The sequence below is a fragment of the Macaca mulatta genome, chromosome 17 (assembly GCF_049350105.2).
Source record: "Macaca mulatta isolate MMU2019108-1 chromosome 17, T2T-MMU8v2.0, whole genome shotgun sequence".
Classification (NCBI taxonomy): Eukaryota; Metazoa; Chordata; class Mammalia; order Primates; family Cercopithecidae; genus Macaca; species Macaca mulatta.
This window is the reverse complement of record NC_133422.1, coordinates 5,395,332-5,411,384: the sequence shown is the minus strand read 5'-3', so window position 1 is coordinate 5,411,384 and position 16,053 is coordinate 5,395,332. Positions and strand designations below refer to the sequence as shown.

General features: G+C 48.5%; 1 protein-coding gene across 2 annotated transcripts; it reads left to right on the top strand.

Annotated features, from left to right (window-relative positions):
- Positions 1 to 11,784: 11,784 nt before the first annotated feature.
- AMER2 (APC membrane recruitment protein 2) lies at positions 11,785 to 15,695 on the top strand. Of its 2 annotated transcripts, XM_077974287.1 has the most exons (2): positions 11,785 to 13,226; positions 13,593 to 15,695. In XM_077974287.1, exons 1-2 carry the CDS (start codon positions 12,452 to 12,454, stop codon positions 14,468 to 14,470), a joined length of 1,653 nt encoding a protein of 550 aa, XP_077830413.1. In that variant the 5' UTR covers positions 11,785 to 12,451; the 3' UTR covers positions 14,471 to 15,695. The 2 variants fall into 2 exon arrangements, with proteins under 2 accessions (XP_077830413.1, XP_077830412.1); XM_077974286.1 differs by having other exon boundaries at positions 11,785 to 15,695.
- Positions 15,696 to 16,053: the final 358 nt, after the last annotated feature.

Genomic DNA, 16,053 nt, shown 5'->3' with positions numbered 1-16,053 from the left:
GGGAAATGTATATTATTAGCAACTGATATGAGAATTCCTTTTAGGGGAAAACTTGCCTTTTTAAAGAAAAAGGCTCTGAGGAGGAGTGTGGGGAATCATTTGTCAGTTGCTCGAGGGAGTAGAGGAAACAAGAATGAGTGAGAGACAGTGCCGAACTGCACAATCCCCGCCCCGTCCAGGAGCCGCACAAGCACAGTCAATCACCCAAATCATGAAACACTCGAGGGAAATAGGAGCTGAATTAAAGCAGCCCTGGGCAGGGCATAGCCAGAAAAAAGCACTTGAAAAGAAGCTCTTGGTCATCTACAAAGTTAATGGGAAAAATTTGCATTTTCATAAATTGTGGAAGGGAGAATCAGGGCATGTCAATCAGACATCTGAGAGACCACGGGGAGGGCCCTCCTGGTCCTTCAGCTGGCATCAGGTTGCTGTTCTCAAAGTCTTAGTGGTTTCTCTATGTTCCATTAAACAGCAGTATCCTTTAACTAACACTTTGAATAAGTTTATGTTCGGATTATTTACTTAGACTTTGAAATCACAAGGTTGAATGGCACAAGCATTTTAAATTAATACCTGGTCATCTTGAAGAATGTCTATGAATTTCCAGACCTACAGGCAGCGGTAGGAGAGCCATTTCTCTGCATACTCGCCAGCACTTACCTGCTATTTAGAATCTAGTCCATATGCCACTGCCTCCATGAAGCCTTTTGCGACCTGCCCAAGTGTAAATAAGGTGTCTTATAAACCCTATAATGTCTCATGTTCCCTGCACCCAGGAGGCTGAGGCGTGAGAATCACTTGAACCTGGGAGGCAGAGGCTGCAGTGAGCTGAGATCACACCACTGCACTCCAGCCAGGGCAACACTGTCTCAAAAAAAAAAAAAAAAAAAGAAGAAGAAGAAGAAGAAGAGAGACTAATGGAGCCAGAGTGCTTTGCCACTCACTAGTTACTGATCTTGAGCAAATCATTTAATTTCTTTGTGCCAGTTGCGTGATCTGAAAAATGGGAGAGACCCCACCTCATGTGGTGACTGTGGAGTTAAAAGATTGAATGCATGAAAATCACCTGGAACTGCATCTGGCACGTAAAAGTTGCTCAACACAGGAGTATAACTAGAACTAAGGGATAGAAGCTGTGACGATTTTTTAAAAATCAGCTCTAAAAAGAAATCTCTAGTGGGATTGTCGGGACGTGGAGTAAACTGCCTCTGGATGCAGTTAGGTGCTTTTCCCTGGAAGCATTCCAATCATGAATGGCTGGCTGCTTATATAATTTTGGGATCGAGGATCCTGCTGACCTTGAGATTCTGTGTTTCTGTGGTGCTGGGGGTGAAGTAGACATTCAATGTGCTCAACGGGCTTTTCTCGAATTGACTTAAGTTAGATACATAAGAAAGAAGTACTCACCCAGCTAAATCATGACAATTTCAAGATTACCCAACGTATTTTATTTGGCATAGTGTTTTCTCATCAACCATTAAAGTTCCTGAACACATCCTTTATCTGTAAGATGAGGGACTTGAAGCAGAACTAAATGGCTTATTAATTATTGAATGGGACTGCTTATAGTACCTTCCTGCCTGCGAATCCAAGGCTGGAACATGAAGCAAAGTCACTCAGCCTCCCTGCCCAGAGAGGGACTGTCCCAACTTCCCCAACGCAGGGGCGAAAAGGCACAAACACACAGATCTCACTTCACCCCTCTGCAGCTTCTGAGAACACTTACGAGAAAACAGCCCCAGTGTAGCCCCTGAAATGCAGAGGTTCAAGAAAGGAGGAGATGCTGATTTCTTCAATAGTTACCAAAGGAATAGGGAGGTCTGAAATGGAAACCTTTCTGTCTGTGACAGTCTCATAAAGTGTCCCCAGATTGCTCCCAAGGGCCCTGGGCAATAACAACCCTAAAATCACTTGTAATTCAGCTGAATATTTCTTATCAGGTCTGTCTAGGGCAGGGCTCCAGATAGGGACAGAGACTCGGAGAGCAGTGCTTCTGGGCCAGACAGGGGTGGGGCCCCAGCTTGCTTCCTGTGCTATTCGGTTTCTCTACACTTGGACATCAAAGACAGTGATCTTCAGACTCTAAATGAGGGCAGACTGACCCAAGAAACAGGGACAGGTGGTTACTTTGCTACTCACTCCGAAACCCCACATGGGGTATTTTAATAGTGTTCTCCATCTGTCCAACCTCAGGGGTTAATCCCTTCCTAATCTGAGCTGTAATAATTGGGTAATCAGACAAGACACTCCAAAAAGCCCAGGCCATAGTTTTGCTGTTCTTTTTGGCTAGACTTTTCTTTTATTAGAGAGAAGTATAGCTGACCTAGAAATTTCCTGTTTCAGCTTCAGTCTTCCACTAAACAAAAGCACACACTGCTAAGAAGTGTATGCATGTTTAGAAAGCACAGCCGTCCTTCTCGGGGGGAATTGCAGTCACTGCTCACTGAACATACAGGAAGGAGAGCTGCTATGCGCAAATCACATGATCCCGCTTTTTGCTACAAACTGGAAAAAAAAAAAGGAAAGAAAAGGCCCCCAAAGGCCCGTAGTTAGCCTGGGCTAATGAGTTCACTGGTGTGAGTCCAGGAAACATCCCAGAATGAATACATCTGCTGAGATTTCTGTCTTTTGAAAAAAGTAACCTTGCTGTGGTGGATAGCAAATGAAACATCAATGAAAGCTGCATGAAACCGGATCAGGGACTTAACCTAAAGCCCACGAAGAAAACCCGGTAGGTGGTTAGGATCCGGGACAGAAGTAAGCCTGACTATTTGGGGATTAACCATCATGGAGGAAAACACAGATTGTTTTTTTTTTTTTTTTCCGAATAAGAAGAAGAGAAAACACCCAAGCTGCTGAGGCCTGATCACACTGACCTACAACCCGGGATGGAACAATGGTACTGTCGGCCTAATGAGTTGGCGAGTTCACACCGAACCAAGTCTCACACTGGCGAGCCTCCTGGTTACCGTGCAGGGCAAGCATCATGGTTTATTCATGGTAGCACCCGGCACACGGGACAGACTCTACAAATGCTCATGGAACAGAATGGACACCATGGAGGTCCTTCCTACGCTACTCTGGAGGTGGGAATCACCACAATCAGGTTTTTAATCTAGTGTATTTCAAACATTTACTAGACGTGTTTGCTTGAACCAAAAAATACATTCCCCTAAGGGAAGGCTGAAGGGTATGAAGAGAGCTGGGAGCAGGCGATAGAGATTGGTACAGGGAGGTCTTGAGAGGGAATGCACTGTCTTGTGGGAGGGGGAAGCGTGGAGGAAAAGTGAACCCACGGGGGAGACGGAATGCTTCCTTTCCCCAGCACAGCTACTGAGTAGGTTGATTTGTAGCACATTCTGCCAGCTGCCTGCTCTAATCTGTTCTCTCCTTCTGTAGTAATAGGAATGTGGCCAGGCACGTGGTTAGACCATATTTCCCACTCTCTCGTAGCCAGATGTGGCCATGTGACTGGATGTCACCAACAGAAGTGAGAGGAAGTGATTTGTTCCAGAGTCAAGCTTCTTAGAAATGGATGTGCTTCTTCCAGGATCTCTTTCTCCTTCCACCAGCTAAATGCAGAGAGCAACAACCCCACAGTGGGGGGACACAGAGAAGTGAAGCCTGGGACCCTGAATGATCGCATGGAAGAGACTAACCCTTCTGGTTTCAATACTTGACTTATAGATGAGTGCTATGATGTGAATGTTTGTGCCCTCCCCAAATTCATGTTGAAATCCTAACCTCCCAGGTGATGGTATCAGGAGGTGAGATTTTTGGGGAGAGAATTAAGTCACGAGGGTGGTGCCTCCATGAATGGGATTAGTGCTTTTATAAAATAGGGCCAAGGCAGCTCATTCCCCCTTCTACTATGTGAAGACACAGGTAGAACGCACCATCTGTGAACCATAAAGCAAGCCTTCACCAGATAGCTAATCGGCTGGTGCCCTTGACCTTTGACTTTTCAGCCTCCTGAACAGTGAGAAATACATTTCTATTCTTTATAAGCCACTCAATCCATGGTATTTTGTTATGGACGTCCAAATGGACTAAAACAGTGAGTAAGAATAGACGTCTATTGAGTTGACCTGTTTTATTTTGGAATCTATTTTGCTACACAAACTAGCACAATCTTAAATAACATATTTGACTACCAAGGGAAGTAACCCACCCTGCTATGTGACTCAAAGGGGGAAAGGAGGCCGGGCGCGGTGGCTCAAGCCTGTAATCCCAGCACTTTGGGAGGCCGAGGCGGGCGGATCACAAGGTCAGGAGATCGAGACCACAGTGAAACCCCGTCTCTACTAAAAATACAAAAAATTAGCCGGGCGCGGTGGCGGGCGCCTGTAGTCCCAGCTACTCAGGAGGCTGAGGCAGGAGAATGGCGGGAACCTGGGGAGGCGGAGCTTGCAGTGAGCCGAGATCGCGCCACTGCACTCCAGCCTGGGCAACAGCGTGAGACTCCGTCTCAAAAAAAAAAAAAAAGGGGGAAAGGAGGTCATGGCCCAGGAAGAGGAGTCATCCACCTCTGACTGAGATGGTTGAGCCACTCAAGTGCAGCTCTGCTGGTTGGCTGATATGCCTGTCACAGAGGAGAAGAACTATACTTCTCACTCTCATCACAACTCTCTTTCGGTAAAAGTCAGAGTCGACTTATGGGAAGTCAGCCCTGGGGCACCATGATGATTGACACTGTATAGAAATTGGCCTGAGCATTTTTGTGATGTATCATGGGAATATGCTGGGCCTCTGACAGAAACAGAGGATCTGGGGTCCCAGCCATTACATGGGAAATAGATAGGAATTCATTAGTTGCACAGAGTGGGTAACAGCATCTCAGATGATAGCTGCAGTGTTTAGAAAAGCAAGAGGACAATGACATATTCAAGAAACATGCTCAAAATTGTTGGAGCATAGACTGTGAGAGCAAGTATGTTTGTGTATTGTTTGCAGGAGGTTAGGGATGGGGTAGGGCTGGGCAATTAAGCTGGAACAGGTAGGCAAAGCAAATGGTAAGACTCAGCTTTCAGAGTTCAAAATATGTGTTTGAAGTCCATGATATCTTTGGGGGAAAAAAGGTTTTTTTGTTTGCCAAAGCTACGGTCATTGGAACTTCAGGAGCTGAGATCTTGACCTAAGCGGTAAGTTTAAACAAATATGTAATTGCTCTGAATGTGGTTTTGTCTGTTGTCTAGACGAGTTAAGATCCCAAGACTTTAGGAAATGGAAGAAAAGAGTTGCAGAGGAGGAAAGTGCAGGACAAGTCCCCAGAGGGCCTCGGATAACCAGCTCTTCCCCCATTACTTGCCTGTAGTTCTCAGAATAACTGTAGAATGTGCTGGGAATGCAACATCCTGAGATAAGGAGGAACTGGCTGGGATAGCCTGGGCTCTGTTCCCATCACCCCTAGAACAGGATGTCCTGCAATACTTTATCCCAGCGATCCATGGGTCCCCTGGCATAAAACCTAACTCAGAGTGTGCTATCAGGGTCCCTCAGCTGTGACGCAACACAGGGCACATGCAGATGGGACCCCATGGGGCCTGGGCAGAGCTACTGAGCCTTGGAGGACTGCTTCACTTCACTTGCTGAGTGAGTGCTCTGTCTCACTGCACTTGTGCAAGAGGATTGCTACTGGTGCATGGTTATTGGTGAAGTGTTTAGAGTCCTCCCCTGGGATTGATACCTGTGCACCGTGAAACTGCTCCACAGAAAGAATGCAAGAGCCTGCTGAGGGTCTTTAGGAAGGGGCTCTGCTCCCTGCACCCTCCACCCAGGTTAGCTCCTAAGGAGTGAGGATAAGACACCCCTCCCCTCATGAGCTTAGGGAACTGAGAGTAGAGAGGACCCTGCTACTGTCTGAAACGCTCATCTATGTCCTCAGTGCTGCCAGGGCAGGGCCAGTGGAGGGGATCTTAAGACAAGGGGCAGGGGCAGACCTGGAGTGGCATGAGAAAGCAAGAGAACTTTCCCATGTCTTTTCGATAGAAGTGGAAGTAGCTGGGAAAGGGGGCCATGATTCAGAGGAGTTGCGGGGTTGTGATGTGGGGATGCCATGACAGAAAGCAGCTTGCTCATATGGCTGGAGACTGGGGGCAATGAGGAACCCGGGCAGAAGCCCACCTTAGCCACGCAGGCCGGTTCATGCTGTGTGTGCGTGCCGGGTGGGCTGGACCAAGGCCTGAGTGTGAGGCCAGCTTTGTTTCAAGAAGCAGATGCAGAGCAGAGTTTTTGTAAGAGGAGCACAAGTACACCCAAGGGTCAGGGGCGTGGGCTTCCTATCGGTGTCCCACTGTGGGCCAGATCATTTCTGCAGCCTCCCTGCAGCTTCCCAGTCTCGAATCTCTGAGCCTGGCCTCCTCATTCACAACAGAGGGCCCTCATCTTGGGCTCTGGTTCTGGTTTGCATCCCTGCTGGGGTTAGATGATTCCCACTGCTTATTTGGCTGCTCTCTAACAGGGCATCTATCCATGCCCAAAGCCCTGGCATCCTGTCCGTGCACCCTCTGCTATCTGACCTCATTCTGCCCTGTTTTTGGCTGCACTGTACCTACCTTAGTGCCAACAGCTGAAGAAATCCCACCCTCTATGCCATCTGAGATACAATGTTTTCTAAGAGTAACTCTAGCTAAATGGCAGAGCCAGAGAAAAGGGAATTATTGGGAGGAGCAGCTATGGCGTGACATGTTTCTCAGGTCATTCTGGCTTCTATGCAGGGAATAGAGAACAGGGAGAGCGACAGTGGTCCTCTTGTTCTACCCTTTCCACTACATGGGAACTTCGATACCTGTCTTAGGTTCCTCCTAGAAAATTCTAAGAGACCCCAGGGTCTCACAGGTATAAGCCAAGATCTACCCTTCTTGGTCAACACTGTTTCCCTTCTTGCTTCCTCTGGTCGGCAGTGGTGCTGTCCCATACTACTGGCAACCCCAGAAGTGCCATCAGTGACCCCAAACTCTGCTGAAGGCCTACACCTGCTGAAGAAGCTCATGCCCAGTTTGAACCTACTGATGACTGAGCCCAAGGATAGTCTTGTCTGTGCCAAGGGTCCTGGTGGCTGCGTTGAAGGACTGAAGGAGAGGCGGATTGTCACCATTGCTGACCATGTTTCTGGTGGGTTGAACTGTGTCTTCCAAAAGATCTGCTGCAGTCCTAACCCCAGGTCTCTGTGCATGTGACCTTATTTGGAAATGGGGTCTTTGCAAATGTAACCAAGGTGTAAGTTAAGATGAGGTCATACTGGAGTAGCGTGGGCCTTTGATCAATGTGACTAGTGTCACTCTAAGAAGAGGAGAAGAGACACAGACAGGCACGCAGAGAGGAACATAACATCTCTGCCTCAGACTGAGGCAGAGATTGGAAAAATGTGTCTCGAAGCTAATGGACGCCAAAGATTAAACAACTAGAAGCCTGGGGGGAGACGTGGAAACTGCCCAAATACCAGTGCCGTCAGCTGCCGCATGGCCTGTGTCCCCTTGGTGCCTACCAGCACTACAGGCAAAAGCTCATTTTGCTTTTATGTGGTCTTCTGTGGCACTTCCCTTGCCTAGAATCCAGGTACACACCCATGGGAGGTGGGCAGAGGTAATGTCCCATGAACCCGGAGCACCTCCCCTTTGAGCTGCTCCTTTACTCTGGAGGCTACGTGGGGTTGTGGCTCCTCCTGGGATGGGCTTTTTCCCCTAGCAGCCTTGACTGTGCACCAGGGTTAATGTGGAAAATTATGAGTTGCAGCAGGCTTTTCACTCGCATATTACTAATTAGAAATAAATTTATCCTTTTAATAAACATATATCCAGAACAGCTATTAACTCACAGTGAAAGCTGATGTTTGGGGAAATCAGGAATCAAAATATGCTAAAGAAAACACAAGAACTTCAATTTAGCTTGGGGCCTGGTATTCTCAGACCTGTAGCCCTCCCTCATGCTGCTCGTCCTAGCCTCGAGCCTCATCTTCCCAGGCAAGGGGGACACGGGAACATGCCAGCAGCATTGCACCTAGGGCCAGGCTTTCTGCAAGGAGCATCCACACATTTCTCTCTTGGCACCTGTGCACTTCACACTGTGGTCTCAGCTTCCATGAGGCCCATGGAGGGCAAGGACAGGCCTCAGATACAGGAAGAGAGTGGACAGCAGGGAACTTTAAGACTAGTGGCTCTGAGCTTTTTTCTGTTCATCTTATAAAGAGGAACTTGGGTTGGACATTTAGGGGTTCTCACTGGCAGCACAGCTTCTCAAGTCCACCTTGGAGGCTAATCCCATGTGGGAACGGACATGAGCAGGGAGGCAGACATTTCAGCCTGGGGTGAGGTCAGGAGCTGGCCAAGCGGTCTGCAGACGGGAGGTGGTCTCAATCCAGGTATTGTTTCCAAACCATAGTGATGAAGCATTATCCCTCTAAAGACCCACAGCAAGTTTAAGGTAAAGCTAGCAGCCTCCTTAAGCAGAAATGCTGTGACACATGAGAAGTCCCTTAACAGCAGCCACACAGCGGTTCAAAGGGAAGCTCCTTGGCGGCTCACCTAGGATAGAAAATTCCACCCAGTGCTGGGCATGGTGGCTCATGCTTGTAATCCCAGCACTTCGGGAGGCCGAGGCGGGCAGATCACTTGAGGTCAGGAATTTGAGACCAGCCTGGCAAACATGGTGAAACCCTGTCTCTACTAAAATAAAATTAAAAATAAAAAAGTACAAAAAAAATTAACTGGGTTTTTTGGTGCACACCTGTGATCCCAGCTGCAGGGGAAGCAGAAGCAGGAGAACAGCTTGAGCCTGGCAGGCGGAGGCTGCAGTGAGCCCTGAGATCACACCACTGCACTCCAGTCTGGGTGACACAGCAAGACTCTGGGAAAAAAAAAAAAGAAAGAAAGAAGGAAAAGAGGCAAGGGAAGGGAAGGGAAGGAAAGGAGAGGGGAGGGGAAGGGAGGAGAGGGGAGGGGAAGGGATGGGAGGGGAAGGGAAGGGAGACAGAGAGAAAGAAAAAGAAAGAAAGAGAGAAAGAAAGAAAAGAAAGAAAGAAAAGAAAGAAAGAAAGAAAGAAAGAAAGAAAGAAAGAAAGAAAGAAAGAAAGAAAGAAAGAAAGAAAGAGAAAGAAGAAAAGAAAGAAAAAGGAAGGAAGGAAGGAAGGAAGGAAGGAAGGAAGGAAGGAAGGAAGGAAAAGAAAAGAAAAAAGAAAGAAAGAAAAAGAATTCCACCCAGTAAGCTTTGGGCAAAGGGCTGGACTGCTTTGAAGGCACCCTAAAAAAGGAAATGATGATGATCATGATGATGATGATGATGATGATGATGTTAAGTTCTTAAATGATCCTTCCTGTGTTTCTCTTCATTTTTTTCCCTTGTTTTGAGTACCATCCTCCAGAGAACCTCACCACCTAGCAAAAAAAAAAAAAAAAAAAGCCTTAACAAAATGACAAATACTTCCTGGTGCCAACAAAGAAAAGCCCACACATGTCTTCCAGCAAAATCCACTTGCTGTTTGCATTTGTGATGCGTCTTAATGTTTTGCAATGGCTTTTCCCCGAAATGTTTCCCCTCGGCCCTGTACGCTATTCCTTTCTACTCTAATTTTCTGTTCACTCCCAAGCTGGAGCAGGATGGGGGAAAAGAATGAAAGAAGAAACCATAAACAAAAAATGGGAGTGTTTATGGTAAAATTATCTTCACTGTCATGGTCTGTCTTTCAGGGAAAAAAATAAATCACCATTTTGCTTTCTCCACCCTTAACTGTGAAGTTTAATATAAGGTATGGCTCAGTCTTTATGATGGTTCATGACCTGGCTCTAACCGTCAAACCATCGGACCATTCTGCGCCTCATCTCTCTCCCCTGCAGACTCTCTCCTTACCTCTCTGGCTCTTGGGGTGAGTTCCTTTCAGCTGGCCTCACCCTGCTTTTTCCCACTATCCCTGTAACAAGGATGTTGGGTAGGAGGATGCTGGAGGGTCCTCACTCACACTGCAGACTGTACAGCTCCCATGCCCAGTGTCTTCAGATGGTTCCAGGGGTCCCTGCTTTCTTCTGTCTCAGGGCCAGGAACTCATGGTGAGGGCAACTTCCCCAGGCTGAAGACAGCTTTGTCTCTTTCTCTTTGTTTGAGTGTTGATGTCCCAAAGGAATGATACCCATCCCAAAGTCCTCTATCAGATTTCTCCCAGGAGGCCCAAAGATTCTCATGTAAATTAGAGTCACATTTGACCTGTCCTGATGGGTGAATAAACAGACCACTTTCTCCCAGTGGAGAAAGGGAGATTTTTTAATAGGCGACTTACTTTTCCTTGATCCCAGTCACAAACTCTTCCAAACTGACAGAGCTACATAGTAACTCACAAATCTAAGCAACTGTATGGGGTGTGTGTGTGTGTGTGTGTGTGTGTGTGTGTGTGTGTGTATGTGTGTAAAATTGAGACTTTCTATTGTTCTTCAAAAGGTTGTAAAGACATAACGAATGGGTTTCTCTTTACAGTTCCTTACACCCGGTCTCCCCAGGAAGCACTGAGGAGTCTGATTCATGATGTCAAGCGGTCAGTTAGAATCCCGGAAAGCCTCTTTCTGGTCTCACCTTACTTCCTGTTCCAGGAGAGACGCTCATTAATAGTGAGAGAGAGTTCATGGGATTAGAGTCCGGAAGTAACAACCTCTTGTGAACCTGAACTCATTGATTTCTTTGTTTTACAAAACAGTGTTCTTGATAAAAATAAACAAAAAAGGAAATAATACAACTAATAACTCCAATGTCTAAATGTAAACCAGCTGTATCTCATAACAACAGAAGCTGCAATGGCCAACATACGTCATTAATAAAACGCCAACTTATGCGGATGGGGATTGGGATTTCTTGGCATGATGCAAACAGCACATAAAAAATGAGTAGGGAAGAGACTGGTATTTGTATACATATGTAATTATTACATATATTCTTAAACGATATCTAATAAATAATCAAATGATTGAATAACATAAACTATATATACTATATTAATATAGTTATATTAATTATGTTAATATATTAATACATGTATATGCTTATATTAATATGTCTATTAATATGTGTTCTATTAATATATTAATTATATCAATTATTAATATTATATTAATATATGTATATGCTTATATATTATTATATAATCATATATCATATTAATATAATGTATATAATAATATTATATACATTATATACATATATACATATAATATATACATATATACATATATAACATATACATATATAATATGTATATATAATATACATATTATTGTATACATTATATTAATATATGTATATGCCTCTCCAAATTTCTTCTTTTTGCTAAGGAGCACTCATCTGGGATTATGAAATCAGATGTCACGATGAGAATATTAGCAGTCACTTTTAAAATCAGAACACAGAGGAGATCCCTAGACTGGGCTGTTTCCAGAAAAAAGGTTTTCCCTCTCCCCAGGCCAGGCCGGTAGGAACGTCTGCAGAGACCCCTGGACACACAGGGACCCCTGCCAAGCTTTTTCTGCTCTGTCTGTTGGGGAAGGGGGCTACAAGTCAGCCCTGGTGGGATGGGGGAGGGGAGTGGTACAGCAGTGACAGGAACAATGCCAGCGTCCCGCTGAGTGGGAAAGGAGAGGGCAGGACCCAGACCCGAAGGCCCACCTGTGGAGTGGGTCTGAGATGCCCAGCCTGTGTTCTCGGTCAGCTTGTCTATTGTTATCAGATGTGGGCTGGGCCCCGGCGTCTGTGACTTCATCCCATGGTGGCTGGAGTCTGGGATAAAACTCATGGTTGTCCCAAAGGTGCAGCCAAACTCCACCCCGGGGAGCTGTTGTGCGCGCATTGCCGGGTTGCTGATCCACTGAGTGGTGCCGTGTACTTTTGTCACAAGAACCATAACCATAACGACAGCCACACCGCATGGACCTAGCGTGTGCTTAGCTCTGGACAAGACATGGATGTAGGCAGACGTGCTTCCTGCCTGCTGCGCTTAGTGCACTAGTGCTAAGGACAGACATGCAGGGCTTGGGAAAGGCATGAAGATGCATGGAGTCCAGGAGAGAGAGGATAAGAAAAGCAAGCATTTTGTGCTGGGTTGAATTGCGCTGTCGTTTTCAGAGGCATTGCGTGATCCACGGTTGCGCTCCCGCGAAGCGCGAGTCTGCAGAAGGATTCGGAAGGTGGGTGAGAGTTGAGGGAATCTGAATTCCATCATTACGACTCGAATTTCTGCAATCAGCTCGCGGCTGTGTCGCCTGCTCGTGCCCCACAAACGCCATGCAGCGCCGCGCCAAGTCGGATGGAAGTGGGTTAGGGGATTACATAAGCCCTTGCGGGAGGGAAGATGGTCTTTTATGTGTGTTTCTTTTGCAGCGGCGGCGGCGAGCGCGGCTCAGGTTGATTTAGAACACGGGTGACAGTGGCCTGGCGCGAGCCCACTGCTGACGACAGCGGCTCAGCCCGCGCGGTTTCCATGGAGACGAGCCGGAGCCGCGGCGGCGGCGGGGCTGTCAGCGAGCGCGGCGGAGCTGGCGCGTCCGCGGGGGTCTGCAGGAGGAAGGCGGAGGCCGGGGCCGGGACCCTCGCGGCAGACATGGACTTGCATTGTGACTGTGCCGCCGAGACGCCGGCCGCCGAGCCGCCGTCGGGGAAGATTAATAAAGCCGCCTTCAAATTATTCAAGAAAAGGAAATCGGGTGGCACCATGCCCAGCATTTTTGGGGTCAAAAACAAAGGGGACGGGAAGAGCTCGGGTCCGACGGGGCTGGTGAGGAGCAGGACCCACGACGGACTGGCCGAGGTGCTGGTGCTGGAGAGCGGCAGGAAGGAGGAGCCGCGCGGCGGGGGCGACGGCGGCGGGGGCGGCGGGGGGCGGCCGAATCCGGGGCCCCCCAGAGCCGCGGGGCCCGGCGGGGGCTCCCTCGCCAGCAGCTCGGTGGCCAAGTCGCACAGCTTCTTCTCGCTGCTGAAGAAGAACGGGCGCTCGGAAAACGGCAAGGGGGACCCCGCGGACGCGAGCAAGGCCGGCGGCAAACAAAAGCGGGGGCTGCGGGGGCTGTTCAGCGGCATGCGCTGGCACCGGAAAGACAAGCGGGCCAAGGCGGAGGCCGCGGAGGGGCGCGCGGCCGGGGGCGGCCTGATCCTGCCCGGCTCGCTCACCGCCAGCCTGGAGTGCGTCAAGGAGGTGACGCCCAGAGCCGCGCGCGAGCCGGAGGAGCCCGGCCAGGACGCCCCGCGAGACCCAGCAGGTGAGCCCGCAGGGGGAGAGGAGGTGCCCGCCCCCGCCGACCGCGCCCCAGCGCGGAGCTGCCGAGAGGCCGAGGGCCCCGACACCGGCGCCCGGGGAGAGGACGCCGCGGGGCATCGGCGCGCCGAGAAGCCCCGGGGACCCCCCGAGCCGGGGCCCGGGGAGGTCCGCACGGCCGAGGACGCGTCCAGGACGGGGGCCGTTCCGGTCAAGACGGTCCCCCTTGTCGACTCCGAAGGCGGCAGCGGCCGGGCGCCCGCCGCCCCGGACCCTGCCTCTGTCGATCCACCCTCAGACCCGTCGGCAGATCGTATTTGTTTGATGTTTTCTGACGTGACTTCACTGAAAAGCTTTGACTCTCTTACAGGCTGTGGAGATATTATTGCAGACCCAGAGGAAGAGGCAGGTCCCAGCTGTGACAAGCATGCCCCCGGGCCAGGCAAGCCGGCTCTCTCTACAAAGAACCCCGGCGTGGTGGCCTACCAGGGAGGCGGGGAAGAGATGGCCAGCCCGGACGAGGTGGACGACACCTACCTGCAGGAGTTCTGGGACATGCTGTCCCAGACCGAGGAGCAGGCACCCGGGCCCCAGGAGGGCGCGGCTAAGGTGGCAGCTGCGCTGGAAGCCAAGGTGGCGCCCGAAACCCCCAAAGACACCAGGTGTGTGGAAGCGGCCAAGGACGCGTCCTCGGTCAAGCGCAGGAGGCTCAACCGGATTCCCATCGAGCCCCATCCGAAGGAGGAGCCCAAGCACCCGGAGAAGGAGCAGCAGGAAGGCGTCCCCAACAGCGACGAGGGCTACTGGGACTCCACCACGCCAGGCCCAGAGGAAGACAGCGCCAGCAGCGGGAAGAAGGCGGGCATCCCCCGGGATAGCTACAGTGGGGACGCGCTCTACGATCTCTATGCCGACCCGGACGGAAGTCCAGCAACCCTTCCTGGGGGGAAGGACAACGAGGAGACGTCCTGCCTGTCCCGGTTAAAGCCCGTATCTCCAGGCACCATCACTTGTCCGCTGCGAACCCCAGGCAGCTTGTTGAAGGACTCTAAGATCCCTATTAGCATCAAGCATCTGACCAACCTTCCATCTAGCCATCCCGTGGTGCACCAGCAACCCTCCAGGAGTGAGATGCCCAGAACAAAAATCCCGGTTTCCAAAGTGCTGGTCCGCAGAGTCAGCAACCGGGGCTTGGCTGGGACCACCATCAGGGCAACGGCCTGCCACGACAGTGCCAAAAAGTTGTGAGGTCTTCCAGGCCAAAGTGGATGGGCCACATGTCAAGGAATACAACTTTTCCCTGGAAACCACTGCAGTTAGTTTTGCTTTTCCTAAAGAAAGTCTTTTAGGACACCACCCGTCCCCGCCTGCTCCAGAGCATGGACCGAGGAGGTGTCTGTGCCCTGAGCAGGGACAGGATAACACCGGAAAGAGGGATGCTACACTTGGGATTCTCCTCTCAAGATAAGTCCCTGAGAGTTATTTTCAAGCACTTTTTTCTTTTTTACCTTTAAGTTTTTCTTCTTTTTTTCTTTAATATAGTGAACACTTGGAAGTCACCTTTACTTGCCTTTGCAGAAAACAGGACTTAGCCAAACCTAAATAAGAGTCATGCCTGGATATTGGGATGAGCCAGTGTCCGGAGGCTTGAAGGAACCACTGAAGAACCAGAGGAGATCTCCTCTTCCAAGACAGATTTCCTTCCTTCCCTTCTTTCCTCTTTCCTTTCCAGGAAAAAAAAAGAAAAAGGAAAAAAAAGAAAGAACCTTTGCTGTATCACTGTGTGGAAAACACCTCCAAAGCTGAAAGAGCCAGGTATTTACCTGATGAGCGGAGGGGACCATTGATTGGCAGAAAACTTCCCTACTTCAGTTGCTAGATATGCAAATTGATAAGTATCTAACAGTAGGAAAATAAAGGCGAGTTTTGGTTTGGTTGATTTCAGTAATTTGTTTGGGGAGATATAAAAGGCTCAGGAGAGCAGGCTTTTGCTTTTGTCTGTTTCTTCCCCCACCCAGTGCAGAAATCAGGATCAGGGAAAGATTTTACTAAATGCCAATAGATACAGTATTTAAGCATTTATAAGCTGAAACCTTCTCATGTGAAGATAATGCATATTTTACAGTTTATCCAGCTGTTAACATTTTGTAATCATCAATAATCTAGAATATAAAATCCGGTCTTACAGCTAGGCGTGATGACGGTCCCCAAACCCTTGACGTTCTGTTATGTACTGTAATGGGAAGAGATTCTGGTTTTGTTTCATATGGGTCCTCTGGTTCTCAAAACAGCAACAACAACAAATCTATTGTGCTGGTATCCCAGAGGAATGGCTCTGCCTTGTTTTGGGTAAGAGTCTGTTTCTCACCCCAAAGCCTCTTTTCAGATTTTTTTTTTAGCCTTGATTATAAAATTTTGGATCCAACCATTCCTCAATATGGTGAGTGCAAAATGAGGAACACATAAAGAAAAACAATAGAAAGATATAGTTTTTCACATCATTTGCCTTTTGCTTTATGGACTTATGATGAAGACAAGTGTGTGCAGAATATGACATTGGCAAGCTTATGTATTGTAAACCCTTCATGCCAAGATTTTTTTTGAACAGTCGTTTGCTTCTATGTATGTTTTCTAATATTTCAGATGAAACATTTATTTCAGAAAGGGTTATTATATGCTTAGTTTCAATGATAAACTGAAGCAGTTCCTAGAATGCTATTAGTGTCTAATGATGAAATTAATATCCTTTTTAAAATACACTTCAGTGTATTTAATTAAAAGACCAGAGCTTCTACTAGGAGGTGATTCATCATAGCAGGAAGATTATGCAT